This window comes from Onychostruthus taczanowskii, unplaced genomic scaffold (assembly GCF_017590055.1).
Source record: "Onychostruthus taczanowskii isolate IOZ18803 unplaced genomic scaffold, ASM1759005v1 scaffold37, whole genome shotgun sequence".
NCBI lineage: Eukaryota > Metazoa > Chordata > Aves > Passeriformes > Passeridae > Onychostruthus > Onychostruthus taczanowskii.
This window is the reverse complement of record NW_024501126.1, coordinates 3838756-3857277: the sequence shown is the minus strand read 5'-3', so window position 1 is coordinate 3857277 and position 18522 is coordinate 3838756. Positions and strand designations below refer to the sequence as shown.

At 37.4% G+C, this 18522-nt stretch overlaps 1 protein-coding gene across 3 annotated transcripts in view; it reads left to right on the top strand.

Moving 5' to 3' along the window:
- Window positions 1-18522, top strand: part of IKZF1 (IKAROS family zinc finger 1) — a 69135-nt gene that overhangs the window by 43683 nt on the left and 6930 nt on the right. The window contains exons 5-9 of one of the 3 annotated variants that reach the window (XM_041411825.1): window positions 1967-2026; window positions 4104-4364; window positions 10080-10247; window positions 12153-12278; window positions 16682-16816. In XM_041411825.1, the coding sequence (XP_041267759.1) occupies window positions 1967-2026; window positions 4104-4364; window positions 10080-10247; window positions 12153-12278; window positions 16682-16816 (750 nt within the window). Of the gene's footprint in view, window positions 1-314; window positions 349-1966; window positions 2027-4103; window positions 4365-10079; window positions 10248-12152; window positions 12279-16681; window positions 16817-18522 lie in introns of those variants that run through there. The other 2 variants (XM_041411828.1, XM_041411826.1) reach the window with 2 other exon arrangements.

Genomic DNA, 18522 nt, shown 5'->3' with positions numbered 1-18522 from the left:
TGACTGCCCCGGCCCAAGTGTGATGTGGAGCCAGCAATGCTGCTCTTCAGTGATAAATTATATCACCACCTCTCTCCCCTTTGACATATCAATTTATTTTTTTTTTGCAAAACTTGAGTAAATCACCTTTAGACATAGAATATTGAACAGATGTTTTAACATTAATTTCAAATGCTCTTCAGAAAATCCCAAGTGAAGTTTCCAGTAAACATAAGAGACCACAAGGGATCCAGTGACTGCCCTGCTTTTGGGTAATTTTTCCACACTCTGGATAGGTAAAAAAAGAATGGGGGAAATCTATCAGTTCAGGTACATCAAAAACTCTGCACTCCTTCCATAGAAAAAAAGGTTTGTATTAAACACCCCTGAATTGTGATAATGTGTACAAAGGGAATAAAATACCAAGCTTTTTAAGGTCACCTCCAACCAAATTGAAGTAAATAAATTAATGAGTAATTTCTTAATGGTGTTAGAAGAGCCAATGAGAAACTATTACCATTAGTTATTTTAAAGCTAATTAATGAATGCATATGTGTGTGCATAGCTATGGATGTGTACAGAAATTATTTCTGCAAAAACTGTATTGGGTAACACTTTCAGAAACTGGTACAGTCTGAGTACCTTCTTAATCAGTGCACATGACAAACATGATTTACAGGTATTTTTCACATTGTAGTTGCTCCTTAAGTGATTTCTCCACTATAACAAGGGAGGAACAAGAATCACTCTCACAAAAGCAGAAAACACTGATGGTTTTTATTTCCAGTATAAGCCTCCAAGAGTAAAAAAAAAAAAAAAAAAAGAAAGCATACCCTGCCTTCCCTATTATTTAGATTTAATAAAAGTCCTTAGCATTTTTACTGGAGTGATTTCTCTCTCCCTTTGTGTCTCCTGCATCAGTGGGACTCTTTTCACTAGTTCTTGTATTGCAGACAGATTCACAAGAAGTACTAAGTTTGAACAGGGAGAGATTTTTTTTGTTAATTAGACAGATAAAATTTCTGTGAGGACCCAGGGTGAGTCAGATGCCCTCAATGTCCACCATCTCTCACTGGCAAAGTGAACTCTGCACTTGAACTGAACCCCTGCCACGAGCTGCACTGCCAAATGGATGCACATCCTGGCTACTCAGCCTGGTCTGCAAAGGGACACTCATTGAGCAGTACAGCTGCAGCAGTCCAGGACATAGCTGTGGAGAGCTTTAGTGAATATTGGCAGGATCAATATCCCTGTCATTGCTTATGTTGAGTAATGAACTCCAGCATTGCCTGTATCAGCATGCCCAATGGCATGGTAATTTGTGTGTGGCTACTTATAATATGCAGGGTTTAATATATTTGGACAACTGTTTTTTGTAAATACCTTGTGAGGACAAGCCTTAGAAGTGCAAACCAAAAATATGCCAATATACATAATAAAAAATACATAAATATGTAAACCTGAACTCCCTCTTCTTCCATTGCATAAGACCAGCAGGTGTAAGAGGAAAACAACACAATTTCACTTTTTATAAACTGCAGAGACTAGAAACAAGGATGTGTAAGAGATTTCTGTCACAGAAAGAGGGCATATTGGCAAAAAATAATTTCTGAGGAAGCTGCACTGTAGGGTCCTGCATTGACCCTTTTGAGACAAGAGTTAGCAAGAGTTCCTCTTTACTTCAGCAGGAATTACTGCACAAGCAAGGGGATTACCCAAGAGCTTCTAGAAAACATGATAAAACTTGTTGGCTGCTTTGGAAGAAAAGGGCATTTTCGCAAATGGGAATTGTTCTAGACGAGTCAGGATTCCCCTGCCAGCTGTCCTTCTCCTGTTCCTCCTTCATCCTAAACTGCTTATGTTGCTTCTGTGATGATAGTTTTGTCTTTCTCCTAGGTATTTATCTTATAGCAATAGTGCCATCTTCTTTTGCATTTACTGCTAGCAGTACCACAAACCAGCATCCTGTTTGCCTTCTTTATTGCAGCTGCATACGGGGCAGAAGGCTTTAGGGACTTTCATGCAATAATTCCCAAATCTTTTTCCAGTAAGTATACTGAAACTCAGTTCACTACAGAGCATTTCCATCTAGTTCCCACTTTTATGATTTTTTGTTTGTGTCATTTTATTTCTGAGTAATGTATGTTTGTCTGCATGCACTTAAGTAGTTTGATCTTTTTATTTTGTTCATGTGTATTTTGTTTTAATGTAATAGAAAATCTGCTTAAAAAGCCACCTTCTCCAAATCCCTAGCAGGCAAGGAGCCTATAATTGTTTAGTAAAAATATATATTTATTATTCTTATAACTGAAAGGAAAAAAAAATTACATGTAAATTGTGGAAAATCTTGTCATATACTCAAGCCAAATATTTTTATTACTTCCATTTGCCTTGGTGAAAACAGCAGTATGAGGTTGTATTCTGTTCAATTTGCAGAATCAGTTCTGTTTAATCAGTCATGCCATCTTTTTAAGTCATTGTTTGGCCATTGATTTTTTTTATTTTTTTTTATTTTTTGTATATCACTAAATTATTCCCCCATTTAGAACATACATTTTAAAGGAAAACTGCTATTTATGTTATGCACTTATTCTGGTTTGCATATGATTTCTATTAACAATGCAATACTTGAAAAAACTTTAAAATACCTAGATTGGTAGACTTTTTAAAAGGTGTCCAGTGAAGCAGTATTCATAAATGTGAAGACTTTAGGCTTCTGTTTCCCAGTAGGATTTTGAGTCAGATACTCTTGTCAGTTACATCCGTGCAGTCCTTCTGGGACACCTGTGATGTTGCAGGATGTATCAGAGAAGAGCTTGGACATCCTGTCATTTTCAAAGGAATATCAAAGTCTTTCAATCTCTTGAGGTAATTATTGCCTGTAGCTTTTTGTTATCACATTGCTATACCATCACTTTTCAATGAAGTTACCATAAAACTGTTGTTCCACAGAAGGAAAAGACCTGGACTTTATTGGGTGAAACAGATCCCTCATATTTTTAGCTACCTACTGAAGTAAACTCCTTTTTTTGGGGTAGGTTGGGATGAAGGTAGATGAGGTTTTACTGTATGGAAAGTAGGATTTTGGGCAATAAAATGATCTTTTTCAACCTAATGAAGAAGTATTTTTTCACCAAAATCACCAGACTAGAAAAGAGGGAAATAACAGCAAAGATTATTTTTTTTCTACATGATACATCATACAGTCCTGTGGAGAGAAGAGGAATGAATACTGGCATGAAGTTGTCTGAATCTTGACCCTTTTCCTTAATGTTGAAGTTTGATGTGTTCATATCACATCCAATTTACTAGCCTCTATGTTATCATATGTTGTGAGGCTATGGCAAATTCACCTAAGTTCTTATTCTGGCTGCAAGAAATTGCAACCTATGGGATTACAGTGTAAAGCATTTATCCACTAAAGTCGTAATAGTTTTTCCAGCCACCTTTTCTTTAATTGGTTTTTAATCATGACTTCTGATTCTAGTAATCGTCTCCAATTACTCAGCAATCCTAATCTTGCTGTCCTAGAAACACAACTGTCACTCTTATAATTTCCTTAAATTCTTCCTTCCATCCTTCTCTACCCTGCTTTCTTTATCAGTGTTTGTACTCTGCTTTCCCATTGTTGTTGCTTATCCCGTAGAACTGCAAACCAAAAATTTGGAATCAGTACAACCCTTGGAATCTTCCTGCCAAGTGGAGAATGTTGCATTTTCTGTTCATTTGTATCCATTGAGTTGAGTTACTTACTTTGACAATTGTTTTGGACAAATCTCTATGAAGTGGCTTAATTTTAACTTTCATTCCAATTAGCCTGATTGTCAGAATGAAAGCTAGAAATGCAAAAATCTCAAGGCGACCGAGAAACAGACTTGTAATATTGTTTGGGTTCTCAGCTCCCTGGATGCCGTGTATTTGTTTTACTGATATTCACTATTCATTGCTCCATGTGTTACAAACACATCACATTGCCCCTAGAATTATAGTTGAGGTCACAGCATTTGTTATTTAGTGATATTGTACCTGCTGTTTAGAAGTTAACTCCTTTCATGTGATTGTTTCTTTGCCACATTATTTGTTCTGTAACCAAACTGAGTGGCATCCTGTATTGTTTCTTTCAGCCGGTAATATTAAAATAGAGACTCAGAGTGATGAAGAGAATGGGCGTGCCTGTGAAATGAATGGGGAAGAATGTGCAGAGGATTTACGAATGCTTGATGCCGCAGGAGAGAAAATGAATGGCTCACACAATGGCCCAGGCAGCAAGGCTTTGTCAGGAGTTGGAGGCATTCGACTTCCTAACGGAAAGCTAAAATGTGATATCTGTGGGATAATTTGCATCGGTCCCAATGTGCTCATGGTTCACAAACGAAGCCACACTGGTAAGGCCTGACGTAGTTTTTGCTGTAATTGACAAGAACTGGCCACATATTAGTAACTAAGGCTTATATTCTGTATCATGCACGTGTTGCCTCTTCTAAGGTAATGCAGCAGTGGTGAGCCTTTGGAACTCAGTTATTTTGGTGCATTCTTTTAGCCTGCAATTGAGACTTATTCATGGAAGTCCACCTATTGGACTAGAAGTTGTGCTTTTTGTTTGATTTGAAACAAAAAATAAATAAACAAATAAATAAATAAAACTGAAAAATCAAATTTAAAAGAAAAGTAAAGAAGTCTTGTTTAATTTCTAAGAAATTTCTGAGAACTGGTGAAGAAAAACCTATTTGTAGCTAACTCTGAAATTAACCCAGTTGTAATGTTTCCAACAAAACAGCAAAGCTCATTGTGGATCAGTGATTATAAAAGTGATTGGAAAAATACCTATGAAGAGAACTGTATTGACAGACTTAGTCAAAAAATACTTACATTTCATGTCCAGTATTTCATTAAGTAAAAACAAGTATTGTCACAGGTCAAATGTGCACTAAAGTGTTTCCACTGGGGCACTAAAAGAAACATGTAAAGATTTTGTGTTCCATAGGGATGGCTTTTCATTATACAGTGCTGTGAATATTCTTTTCTCAATTTTCTGATTCTGATTAGTCTCAAAAAGGGCCAAAGATGAAGAGGCTGAAACAAATGAAAAAGTAAACAGTGAGTCTCACCTTGCCTGATATAGGATGTCTGAAAATTAGTCTTCCAATTCTAAACTTTAATGTCATTCATAGCTAAAAGAGAAGAACTGAAATGTGCTGTTATTTCACAGAAGTTGCTTTGAAAATAAATTTGGGAATTGGCATTTTTATATGAATATTCCAATGAGAGGGAATTTTAAAATATTTTTAAGGTAAGAATTGATCTATCTTATAGTTACATTTGACTGAAATAGTTGTGCCAATAAACACATAAATACTTTCTTCCTCCATATCCTCACAGTCTTGCTTAAATAACTTTCTCAGAGTTACTAAGTAGTGAGATTAACAAAATGCTTTCAGAGTTAAAATTGAGAGGATTCATGAAAAACCCCGCAGTGTGTTCCATTGCCCTCAGTGTTACTGTCTGCAACAGGAACTGTGCCTGTTCAAGCTATGGAAGCGTGGGATCTGTTAGTGTAACATGGGTTAGCCACCTTCAGAAGCAATGCTGTTACACTGCCTGCTTCAAAGTACTCTTCAATTCTATGTGATAAATCCCTCTGTCAGGAAAGAGCTGACAATTATTGGAAAAGCCACAACTAGTACTCAGAAGAGAGGCTGTAGCCTACTTCCAAGATATAACAAAGTACTTAATGATTTCCTTTCCTTTCTTTTCCTTTCCTTTCCTTTCCTTTCCTTTCCTTTCCTTTCCTTTCCTTTCCTTTCCACCTTGCCTTGCCTTGCCTTGCCTTTTCAATATGGTCCTTTAAAAAATGATAAAATGAACGCATAAAATGTGTGCATGTGAGGCCTTTTAAACAGACTCATGGGCTGAAGAGGATGCTATAGTGGTTGAAACAATATGTTGCAACTTGAAATGCACTTAGAGCTAGAAGTTTTTGTGCTTGTTTAAGCAGACTGCTCTTTTGTTAAAAAAAAACCCCACTGTTGCTGGATCAGGTCCCTAAGGGTCCATGGCAGTGTTTGCACCAGGGCTAAGTGGCCTGTGTGAGAACACACCTGACTTTAGGGAGGTGATGGGCACAGCTGCCTTTGCTTCTCATGAGATCCTTGGTACCCAGCCCGCTGTCTCTGAGCATGAGCTGGGTTGCCTGGTCCCTGTGACAGTATCCCCAGGGGCCACCTCACTGGGTGCCAGGTCATTTCCCCCGCACAGACCTTCAGCTCCCCAAACTTCTTGCCTGGCAGAGAGACCCATTTGCCTGCCAAGGATGCTTGGGGTGCTACCAAACAAAGATTGTCATGTGAAGCCTTCTTCAGCCTTCACAGAGCTCTTCCCTTGCCAACTAGACACTCTTTTTAATAAGGGAATATAGTTCAAGCCTACAGCAGAAGCACCCCACAAGAGGCACTTTGCTCAGGACAACCCTCTTCTTTTACACTCAATAAAACTAAAGGGTGTGAAGTTTTGTGCCTGGGTCCTTCCATGGAAAGAATGCCTTTGCTTTCCTTCCTGTCTCATCCTCAGCTCCTCTCCTGAGCAGCCTCTTTGAATGAGCTCAGGTAGTTTTTCAGGGGCTGGCAAAGGAGTGGAAGTTCAGAGCTGGTAGTTTAAATTAAAGGGATGTCATGGGGAAACAGTGGTGACTGCTTTTCCTTTCAGCTGTGCTGTGAAAATTAAAGTCGAAATGGGATATACTGTTACAGACATTTAACTGACTGTGCTGAAGCCCATTTCAATACATGTCTGGTGAAGGAATAAGCCTCACAAATGAATTACTTTGCTGCTAATTCATGTAAAACCTGCATAGCAGTGAGGTTTTCTTAAATAAATATTTGATAAGTGAACAAAACTCTAGCACACTAAAGTGCCAAAATAAAATGAGTCCCTGACCTAATAAAAGACGTAATTGTTTTTAATGAATACACCTGCCAAGTGCAGATATGCGGAGCAGCACCTGACATTTCTGCCCTCTCCTGCCTGCAGGCAGCTGTACAGCACTGACTGCTTCCTAGAGCCTTACCTGTTGCTTACAGCTGCAGAGCAAATCCCAACTCACAGATGCCCAACTCTTCTTACTCTCTTTCCCTTTCAGCACATTAATTTTCTCCAGCTTTTCACTGTCTTGTTTGGTGTTTAAGAAAAAGGAGATCTTGAGAGGAGAAAGAAATTCTTGTTCCTTGATGCTGAAACCTCAGGGTATATTCAGGGTTCTCTTGCTCGCTGTGCATATATCTGCATATTCATGCATATCTGTGTATGTGTGTGCAGACATGTATATATTGCCTCTTTATATGTACACTAAGTTATGTCAACAGTTAGTTCTTAGTTCTCTTGTTACTTGGTTCTGAATGTCTCAAATTTATTTAGAACGAGAGCTCTGTAGATCTCTGATTATTAGGTGATCTTGTCACTGTTTAAGAAATTAGAAATATTTTAATTAAGATTATAAGTATTCTTCACTGAATAAGTGGTCCAGGGCCCAAGCTCCTACGAAGGCTTGCAAATCACTGCAGTGGTGATAATGGTTGATTGAATTCAGGGTCCCATTGCAGTTTTTGTTCCTGGGCCTATATTTGGTCATGATTACATGCCCTGGACAGGTATGTACTTCTCAGACCTGGAAAAACCAATACACTATTTAGGCTGTTTAGGAAAAAAAAAAAACAAAAAACCAGTCATTACGTATTTTTTTCTTTTCCATCCTTTTCCATCTTCATTTTTGGAGGTATCACCACACCCAGTAGCCTTCCATCAGTGGCTGTCATCATCCTGGCAGGTCTGGGAGTTTTGTTTATATCAATAAAGGAGGCACCCCAGTAATTGTAGCACAGATAGCTGAGGGCCAGCCAAGCTACATTTAGCTTCACGGTCTTTTTGTGACAATGTTGTTCTCCTTCTACAGCAACATAAGTTCAGGCTTGCTTACATCTGATCCCACTGTAAGTTCTGTAGAAGTATTGGGCATGCAGCAGTCTTGTTTGAAATGCTCCATTCATCTTTTCCACCTAGTACAAGTCTTCACCCTGTGATTGCGAGAGCTGTAGGCTAGAGATACATTGAATTCCTACTTTTACATTTAATTTCTGGAGTACTTTTATGATTCTTGTTTTGTCTTCTTACACTCCTCTGAGTAAAAATAACAGAAATTAATGCTAGAAAATCTGCTTAGTAAGAATTAACTATTTCTTCTGAATATGTCCCCCTTGCTGAGCTGACTTCTTCCATTTACTGTTTCAGTCCATTTCTGAAAAACACTTTCCACACTGAGTAACTGCCCCAAAGATTAAGAAGTAGAGAGACACTTAGCTGTTTTCTCTTCTCCCTAACCACACCATGCATGGCTTATGAAGTACATTTCAAAGTCCTGTAAGGCTTATGCTGGCATTTTTGCATGCCACCCCAGCTGAACCAGATGCAGGTGTAGTTTAGATGAACAGAGCTACTTGATGGACAAAGTGAGCTCATTTGGCTTTGCAGGCACTATGTCGCTGCACTTGAAACTGACCAATGAACGTCTTGCCATAGAGGGGATTCATTTGGCTGTTTGCTGAATGCTAAAGCTGCCAGCCCTGATGGCAGGGCTTTCATGTTTTTGGGTTGGGACAGTGCTGCTGTCTAATTGATGTTCAGCTGTTCTGGTGCATTACCCAGAAGTCCAAAATTATCATGCTGCACATATATGGACATAAAAGGTCATCCTAGGTATCCAAAATGATATATGATGTTTAAGTGAGAAAGAAGGAAGAAATTGTTTTTGTTTTTCTTTCTTTTAGTATTTTAACTTCAGCACTGAAATATTAAATACAACGTTATTGTTGCACAAAAAAAAACCAACAAAAAACTAAGAACAGGTCATCTTTGGGCTCTTTCTATTGTTGATGCACTATAATTACTACAACAGATAGAACTGATGCCTAAGAGAAACAAAATTCAGCAAATGTCTTTTAAAGGCTAGTTTGACTTAGTTGAGGACAGAAACAGGCATGCAGGAGCAGTTCTTGCTGATAGAATGCTCTTAAGTATAATTTTTCTGTTTTTCTTATCTGGTAAAACTGGAAACTTATTTTATTTGCAGTGATTTCAGAAAAGGCCTCATCAATCTTAAATTAAAATTAAAAAGACAAGAAAAAAAACCATAAAAAAACCCCAAACTAATAAGGTATGTCGATTTTAAACAACACTAAAAAGGAACAGCAGCCATATTAATTTTTGCAAAGGCTTTGATTCACTTCCTTGACAACAGGCACCAGTTTAGACAAATCAAGGCTGCATCTCTTCAAGTTTTTCCCCATCTGTCCAAAGTGTAAACCATCAGAGCCTGTTTGTGCAGCTCCTCTGTTCATACCTTACCTATAGAAAGGTTGGAACTTAGACATGGAAGTACAGGGCTTCCTTTGCAGTGTCTTAACTTCTGTGATTTTACTCTCTAGCTTTCTCTCTTTTCTCTGTCTCTTTCCTGATTTGGCTGCTTAGGGACAGACAGGTAATGGAGAAGAAATTGAAAGGGAAAATACAGGGAAAATGTAAATGAAAAGAAGTTATTATAACTGTTATAATGAAGTGCCTTTCATTTAAATATAAGAATGTAACGCTGAAATGAACTTGTGATCCTGAAATGCATTTTTAATGAGTTTCCTTTTTATTTTGCTGCTTCAGTGGCATATTTTAAAGACCCTTTGAAAAAAGCCACATTAAAAACCCCACCAAATGCCACAACATGCAAAATTGGATATTGGTTTATTCCAAAACTGCTGATCAGGAAGAGTGGCTCTTCAACACAAAATGTTGCAGTCACTTTATTTAAATGAGTTTGAATTTGCATTGTGATGTGCCATTCTGATTTAGAAAAAAAAAATTAGATTTTCAGATCAAATTGACCCAGCCAGTGAAGCATTAAGAAACTGGCAGGTTTAGTCTGAAAGCCTCATGTTATATCAAACCTGCAGCCGGTGGAAGTCACAGAGCAGCAGTGAGAAAACAACTTTCTCCCTGAAATCTTTCTCTTGTTACCACATAAGATTTTTTTGTTCTCACATATTTTCTCCTTCTTCCCATAGGAGAACGCCCTTTCCAGTGCAATCAGTGTGGTGCCTCCTTTACCCAGAAGGGTAACCTCCTGCGCCACATAAAGCTGCACTCAGGTGAAAAGCCCTTCAAGTGTCACCTGTGTAACTATGCTTGCCGCCGCAGGGATGCCCTCACCGGACACCTGAGGACTCACTCTGGTAAGTAAAGGTTTGGGAATAACCAGGGCTGCTTATCACCATACCTGCTGAGGAGATGGGGGTGGCCACCAATCCTGAGAACTCTTCTCACCCTGAGTAGCCCCATCTTGGGGTTAACCAAGCTGTGAGCTGGCCACAGCATGTTAGCAGCAAAGAAATGACTAAACACACCTCACACTCATGACCCTTCACCAGAAGAACTGGGTTTTTTCCCATACTTCTTGGCTGATTCAAAGTTTCTGTATTAAAGTTTCACCTTACGAGCCCCGTGTGAGTAATCCATTTCATGGAAGTACGAACTTTACTTAAGTTGATGAATGTTTTAGGGTTAGAGTTAATATAAAGTTGAAACACAGTCTTGTATTCATCTTCAGCCTAAGGAGTGAATACTGCTAGCAGTGAATACTGCTAGCATTTAGCAGGAGTTATTTGTTGCACGTTGTTATTGCAAGTACTTTGAAAGAGAGACTGGGGACAAGGCAGAGGGTGGGAGAAAGAAAGATAATCATCTTCCACAAAAGAGGACGCTCATGGAGTTTTTCAGTATCTGTCTCAACAGTAATATAGAGATATGAATAAATATTTTTGAATAGCTGCACTTTCCCATTACCATAAACATCTCATTGTTTGACAGAAGCCACAGACACATACCTTCTGTGAAGTAAAACCAATTTAGCACATTTAAAGTGCCTTTAAAAGCAGAGTGCCATCTCGTCTAGTTCCCCAAGCTAAACTGCAAATGCAAATTGCTATTTGGATGGGAGACCTCCAATATACATTGCTGGAATTGACACTGGTAACGTTACTTGTGAAAGTTGGTTTTGGGTTCTGGGTGGCAGATAGGAAGCTCTCAAAATTATATTCTTGTGCTCCAAAAAAAGTAGGTAAATTCTTCTCTAGCACATGTATTGAGTAATAAGATCCTTAGATTTCCAAAATAATTTCTGTCTGTCCTGTTTTTTCCTAGCCTGATTAAGGAATATTTTAAATAGTATTTTCCTCCCACTCCCTCGTTGTTCTTGATTTTCATGAATGCACAGTTTGAAACATAGTTTTCATGTATGCATATATATAAAATCTCACCTAGACACTCTTGGTAAACTCTGAAGATTCCGTAGTTAAATAGACAATGCCTAAATTATGGATAATGATTAGTTCCTGCAATTGGCAAATTGGTACCAATACATTATAAAATAAGTTGGATGTCTGAATCTGATTATCACCTAAGAATCTGTAAATAAAATTCAGAAATTAAACTGTGTAACTATCTAAAATTGTGAAATCACATATAAAGTGATGCAGTCTTATCATGTTAAGACAAAAAATTCAAGTCCAGAAGTACACAGAAAAGTATTGTTGGTGGAAAATTCCTAGAACTAGCTAGATCTAGACTGGTGTAATACAGAAAATAAATTGTCATGCCATTTATCTTGAATTTCCAGAAGCAGAAAACACACAAAATCTAAAATTGTCTTAAAAGAGTTGAACTGGTTCTGTTGACACCAGAACTGACCATGAGCCAAGCAAGTCCCTACCTACACCACCCATTCATCCACTGGCAGTCTCTGTGTGACTGGACACTAGAGAAACTTCTCCCAGACCTTTGAAGGTGTCTCACTTCCTAATCTGTGTAGATGCTGTTTTTGAAGATTTAATGTCACAGTCTTTATCTGACCTGAATCATCTAAAATCATTTTGCAGCACCCATAGAATTGGCCTGTTATTGTAAAGATGTACAATCAGTTTTCCATTCTTTTTTCACTTAGATTTTAAAATTTACAAAATCTCCCTTCACCACAGCATGGCTTTATTTTTGGGGTGGGCTTTTTATCTCTTGTCCTTACCATTGTTAATATGCTGTTGAATGCCTCATCTGAATCTCATAATGAATTGTGTTTTCTCCAGTTGGCAAACCCCATAAGTGTGGATACTGTGGTCGCAGTTACAAGCAGCGCAGCTCTTTGGAAGAACATAAAGAACGCTGCCATAACTACCTTCAAACCATGAATCTCTCAAGCAGCATCTATCCAGGTAATAAAAAGTGTCTCTTTGGGGAATACTGCTGTCCTGTCATAAATGCAGAGAAAGGAGTGCAAAAGAATTAGTAGTACCATTTGTGGCAACTTTTGCTTTGGAGAGTCACACACATCCTCCACATGTATGATACAGCATCTGGATATATTCTTTATTTGATAAATATTTGGCTGTTTTTTCACTTTTTTGGCTCCAATAAAATGCCAGAGTACAATTCAAACATGTAGCAAAACACTTGCAAGGCCTGGAAAGCATCAGTTTGTCATGTCAAGACAATATGGCTACATCACCTCACTGCCTTCTCTTGGAGATCTATGTTGCAATACACTTATGGATGTATTTTTAATAAATATTTAATTCCAGTGTTCTAGTTGGTGCTGCTGCAGAATTTTCTGTACTGTACATCTCCTCCCCTTCCCAGGCACAGCTTAAAGGGCTTACTTGACCACTGGGACCACTCATCTAACAAGGATGAGATATCTGGCTTTGATCTCACTCTGCCAAGCAAGAGGACATAAAGCCAGAGATATTTAATTTAGGCAGTTTGACTTGAGACAGTCCAGAATGGCTAATAATTTGTTGACAGCCTTCTTCCCAAGCTTCCCTTTGAAAGAAAACTGGAGGGAGGTAAGGACCTGTGTTGAGACTAGTGTAGTGTTAAATGTAAAGTCCATTTCTTGGAGAATATCAAAAAACTATACCCAGAAAGAGAGCAAGCAGATATTGGGGCTTGGATTATATTTTTTAACAAAAATCCAGAAGATCTGTAAGGTATTGATCACAGTAATTAGCCATACAAAGTCCTCTTGCATGTACAGTTTTAGATGGAGAAGATCCAGCTTCTATGGTGGAGTTTAAACCCAGCCAGTAAGTTCCATTTCTGCATACCTTTTTAATCCTGTCGGTATATGTTATTTAGTTTGTCAAATGACAAAAAATGGAATGTTCTCTCTGCCCTCTTTGCAATGATGCTTCATTTAATATTTTGTATCTGTACAGACCCTGAATATGTTTTTACATGCTATCAAATAATGTAAAGTATATGCACATAATGATAGCAGTGAATACAGCTGAGATGCTTCTGCGGGCAGCATGTTAGAGCAGTGCCCCTTCTAATTTTATTGAGGGGCTGCAGAATATATGAATAGAAAAATCTCAATGTAATAATACACAGTAAGAAGAAATACTTATTTCTCAAAGAGATGGCAGGATTCAGAAGCAAATATTCTGGTTTGGGATTTCAGTCTTCAGTGTCTAGCATATGGATTTAAGTGCCTGCACACTGAATTTGAAAATCTGTGTGAATAAGTAGCTGAACTACTACAAAAGTCTTAGTAAGATGAAAGTGATGTCAGGAATCATAAACTTTAATAAGAAATAAAACATTTTTAGAGACTGACGCTTATTGATACCAAATCCTGAAAGCAGAGTTTGCACTAGCTTACAACTAATCATCTAATAACTCTGTGGGATGAAAACTTAAGGAATTAATTAATGCTTTGGAAGAATCACTTCTTCTTGTATATATATATATATATATATCTTCTTGTATATTCTTCTTGTATTCTTCTATATTCCATATTTGACATTATAGGACTGCTTTTGCAAATTAGAAAAAAATTAAATTAACTAAAGGGTTTAAACCTCATATTCAGCCAAAGACTCCACCCTTAAAGAAATTTAGTCCTCAATTACAAAATCAATTCTATACAGTTCTAAAAAAATGAAACTTTCCTGCATTTTTCCTAGTATTTTGCATGATGAAAATGTAGAAAAAACAGTTGAGAATGAGTGGATATCCTGTGACTTTTACTGTATTCTGTGATATATCTGGAAAAGCAAGCAGCTATAATATCACTGTTCTTAAACTATTTCAAGGTGTTGTGGATCTGTTAGAGCCATTATTCAGACCCCTTTTTCCCCCAGCCTCAAAAAAAAATTCAAAAAATTGGAATAAAAATATCTGCTAGACCATCTGATTTGACATTCTGCCACAACAAGATTGCTTTTTACAGCATTTTTAAAATACTTTTGGCAGCATGCATAGAAAAATTATCAGTAGCAAGAACCTAAACTTGTAGAAGATTTCCATCAGCTTGGAAATCTAAAAAATGCAATTGAGAAAGAACTTAAATAAGGGAAAGACAGAGTAAAAGGGAGTAAGAAGTGGAACAAGAGATTGTACCTACATTTTTAACTTTTGTTTTCTCTCTTTAAGAGAAGAAAATATAACACAAAATTGGAACCTGATTAATTTAATAGCAAAATTCTTGTTTTAGAGGATTATAATCTCACTGTCCACATGAAGTTCTTCTCTTAGAGATATTATTTGTAGTTTTGCATTTAAGTTGAGTGGAAGTGTCCTGAAGTCTTACCAGGCTTAAATAAAACAGTAGGAGAAGTAGTTTATGAAGTTTTTAAAGGGCCAATTACAATTCTTCAGTCACTGGGAATTTTTGTTTGAAAAGATAATTTTTATTTTTTTTTCACTTTACAGACACCAAATTATGGAGAAATAGCTATTCATTTGGTAGCAGATTTCAGAGAGTTTCAGTTCCAATGCTGGGGATTAGTACATGATTCAATTTCCCCTCTTTTTCAATAACAGTTTTAGAAGTTTGAAAGTTTGACTGTTAAATACATGACTCACCCTCTCTTGGACTGATTAGAAAAGAAATGTTTTTATATCTTAAACAGATATTTCTTGATCATTTCAACTTTTAACTAAATATTCATTCTTTCATGTCCCTGTTGAATGTCTGCCTTAAAACATTCTCTGTAAGTCTCTTCCTGAGATGGTACCTGGAAGCCTTGGTCAGCACAAAATGCTGCTGTGTGCTTGTTCAGTGATGGCTGTGTGCCGTAAACACCCTTTAGTGTCCTTCACCTTCATGACTAAATTCTTCTAATTTCCTGCATTGGTCACAATCTTAAGTGTCTTATGAGGCTGGAACACAACTCAGTGAAACTCTGTGTAACTGTTATTGGCACTGGCATTTTCATTGTCACTATCACTGTCACTGCAGTATGTGCTGCTGCAGCAGGGACTGAGGAACCAGTTGTGTACTCCTCTGTTTGGCTGCAGGGCACTGTTGAATAGGAAACTTCACCTGTTCCTCGCAGTTATCCATCAGAGCTGATTTCATATATTTCAGGAACAACAAAATTTTCACAATCATCCTTTTATGGCTGTGGTATATTCTCAGAATAATACTGGATTGCTACGATGTGTTCTCAGCTATTGACAAACACCCAGGTACCAGAGTAATGGGTCCTGTGAACCAGTAAATCCAGTGATAAGACAAATTCTCCGCAGGCACAGATGGAGAAATGTAGCAGAGTGGGGCACTTAATTGAAACAACTCAAAGAATCAAAGTATAAAAATCATCTTTTGCGTCTTCCTTTAATAGCAACCCAAAAGTTCAGGAAGAATGTCCATATCTTAGTAGCAAATAAAAGTAAAATTAACCCCTTTTTCTGCCTTGACAAACAAACCAAAAAGACTCCAAATCCCACAAACAAAAACCCTACAGCAAAACAGTTGTGTTGTGATCTCAGTCCATTCACCTTCCTCTTAGATGCTGGAGATCAGAAATACCTTTCCATACCTTTTTCACAATCATTGTTTTGACACTGCATTTTCATACATCCCTTTTGTTTCTGCAGGAAAGTACTGAAGTAGAATATACTGAAAGTGAAATAGTCTCCTTTTCCTAGAGCCTCACAGTTAAGCTCCTAATTCTACAGAGTCTCAGCAGAAGCAGGAGGTTGGGAAACAGGTTTGAGTATTGGAAATCAGTGTTCCACTGAAGGTGTGATTTTATCAATTAAAATTGTTGAAGTCTGAAATAGCATCAAGAAAATATTGAAATATTTGCTACAGGATAAAAGGGGCTGGAGATAAGGGTTTGTGTAGATTGCAAATACATCTTCTACTGCTGGAGTTGAGAAGTTCATCCATTTTTCCTGCTGAGGAAGCAATTATCATATGGGAGGTTTCTCTGGGAAAGGTGCAGAACAACATTGTGGGGGGTTTCAGTGGGAGAGTAGAAAGATGAACTGCATTGTGTCCAGGGTAAAGTTAGGACCTCATTTATTCACAGAAATGCAGAGTGGCTGTAGAACAAAGGGTAGAGTGATTATGTGACATACAGGCAGAAACCTTGCAGTTGCTATCTCATTTTTGTGTCCTAAATGAGGAAAACATGAGCATGTACAAAGATCAATCAGCGTGAGGGAATTTGTTACCGAGAGTCAGAATTGTCCTGTGTCTCATAGGCTGAGCTCCTTCATCCAGCTGCTTGGGAGCTAAAAGACATTGACTGACAAATGATAACCTAAGACAACAGTTCCATTAAAATGGAACCTGCCTAACCCTTCTGATGTCATTTGATTTCAGTCATAAAAGACGAAAATAACCAGAGTGAAATGGCTGAAGACCTGTGCAAGATAGGGTCAGAAAGAGCCCTCGTGCTGGATAGACTAGCAAGTAACGTCGCCAAACGTAAGAGCTCTATGCCTCAGAAATTTGTTGGTAAGAGTTAAACGTTTGCTGTCTCCTAAAAATAAAATAAAACAAAGCCCCCTAAAAATCACAGCATTTTTACTTTTGCTTTATAATTTTACTTGTTTTGCTAGATTAACAATATGTATCTCTATAGAAGCAGATGTGTTGGAGGAAAAAAATAACTAAACATCTCCAGCATAAATTTCTGCGTGTTTAATTTTTCACATTTGGAGATCAATTTTAAGCCTATTTCCTGCCTTTTTAAAAGTTTAAATGACCAGATCATTACAAAATCTGAACAAGTTCTTGAAGTTGCCTTTAGAACCTGAAGATAGGAACAAAAGTTTCCTGTTGGGATAGCATTTGACCACACTTTCAGAGTTATTTTATTGAAATCTTGAATGACATTCAGATCTGGGCATATTGGTGTTTCTGAAAGTATTTGTGAATAGTTGAATGTAGACTGGGTAATATTCTTCACCCTTTGATAAACTCTGTTTATTTTTACAGCCCAAATTGATGTGTCTGAAAACAGTACCTAAATGAAATGTAAACTTTGCATACATTCTATGAAAGATGCAAAAACTTCATGCTCATTTGCAGATAGCAGTTCTTGTCTTAACAATGAAAAATTTGACATTAAGCCTATAAAAATGAAGGCTACACATATTGGTCTGTTTAGTAGGCCTGTGCTAACTAGGGATTACAGCAGTTTTGTGAGATCCACATACAATATTTTGTCAGATATGTAAGGTTATTCTTCAATAAATTAAAGCATGGGAGATCAGAGGACAGCATGTACTTGTATCTGGTTAGGTTCTTTTTTAATTCTCTGTACATTTAAAAAAATGTTACTCTGTAGGAAACAAAGAGATTAAAGTATCTGAAACAAAATGCACATTAAAAGGGCCTTCAGTCAAAAGTCAAGGAAAACAAAAAGACCAGTTTATGGGACAGAAAATGCAAATATACTTTCTTCAACAAGGACACAGGGGTGAAAGGAAAATTAGTATTTCCTAGACAAGGAAAGGGGAGTTTCGGCTATGTCAGGAGGTGCAACAAAAGGTTTTAAATTAAATTCCAAGGCTTTTTTCAAGTCCAAATACAACAATTCTAGGAGGTAGTCAAGGTAAAGAAATGCTTATGCTTGTAAAAGGGCAAAAGTTGTAGTAGAAATTGACACCAAAAATATATCAACTATAATATATATGTAAGGCCAACCAGACTAGTTTAGACACTCTAGTAACTGTTTGCATTAGGTATGATACTAATTCTATGAAAGCTCCAGGAAAGCTTAAATTTAAAAGGTACTAGCAAATATACTATATGTAATGTATCCTTGGATATGGACTGGCTATTTCTTTCTCTTTTTCCTCTGTTCACCCTGAAAAACAGTAAAGACAGCCAGTTTAACTATGAGTTTTAGGAGGGCAGAGTTTCCTGTCAGTTTTTCAGGGTGCAGTGTAGGAAGACAACCTACTGACAGCAGATATTTATGGAAATTTTCTAGGCATCAAAAGAAAAGTTTGCTAGGTTTCAAAGTTTTCTAACAAGGAAATGCTCCCAAATCCTTTCCTTTCCAATCCTCATCTGCTGTTTCATACAATAGAAAAATTCCTGATTAACACAAGGCTGGGCTGGCTGCTGAGGAGAACTTTTGGGTACTAAAACAAGTTTATTGCTCTTGTAGACTATCATGTCCCAATACCTGTGCTGAATTCAGGGGAGAAGGA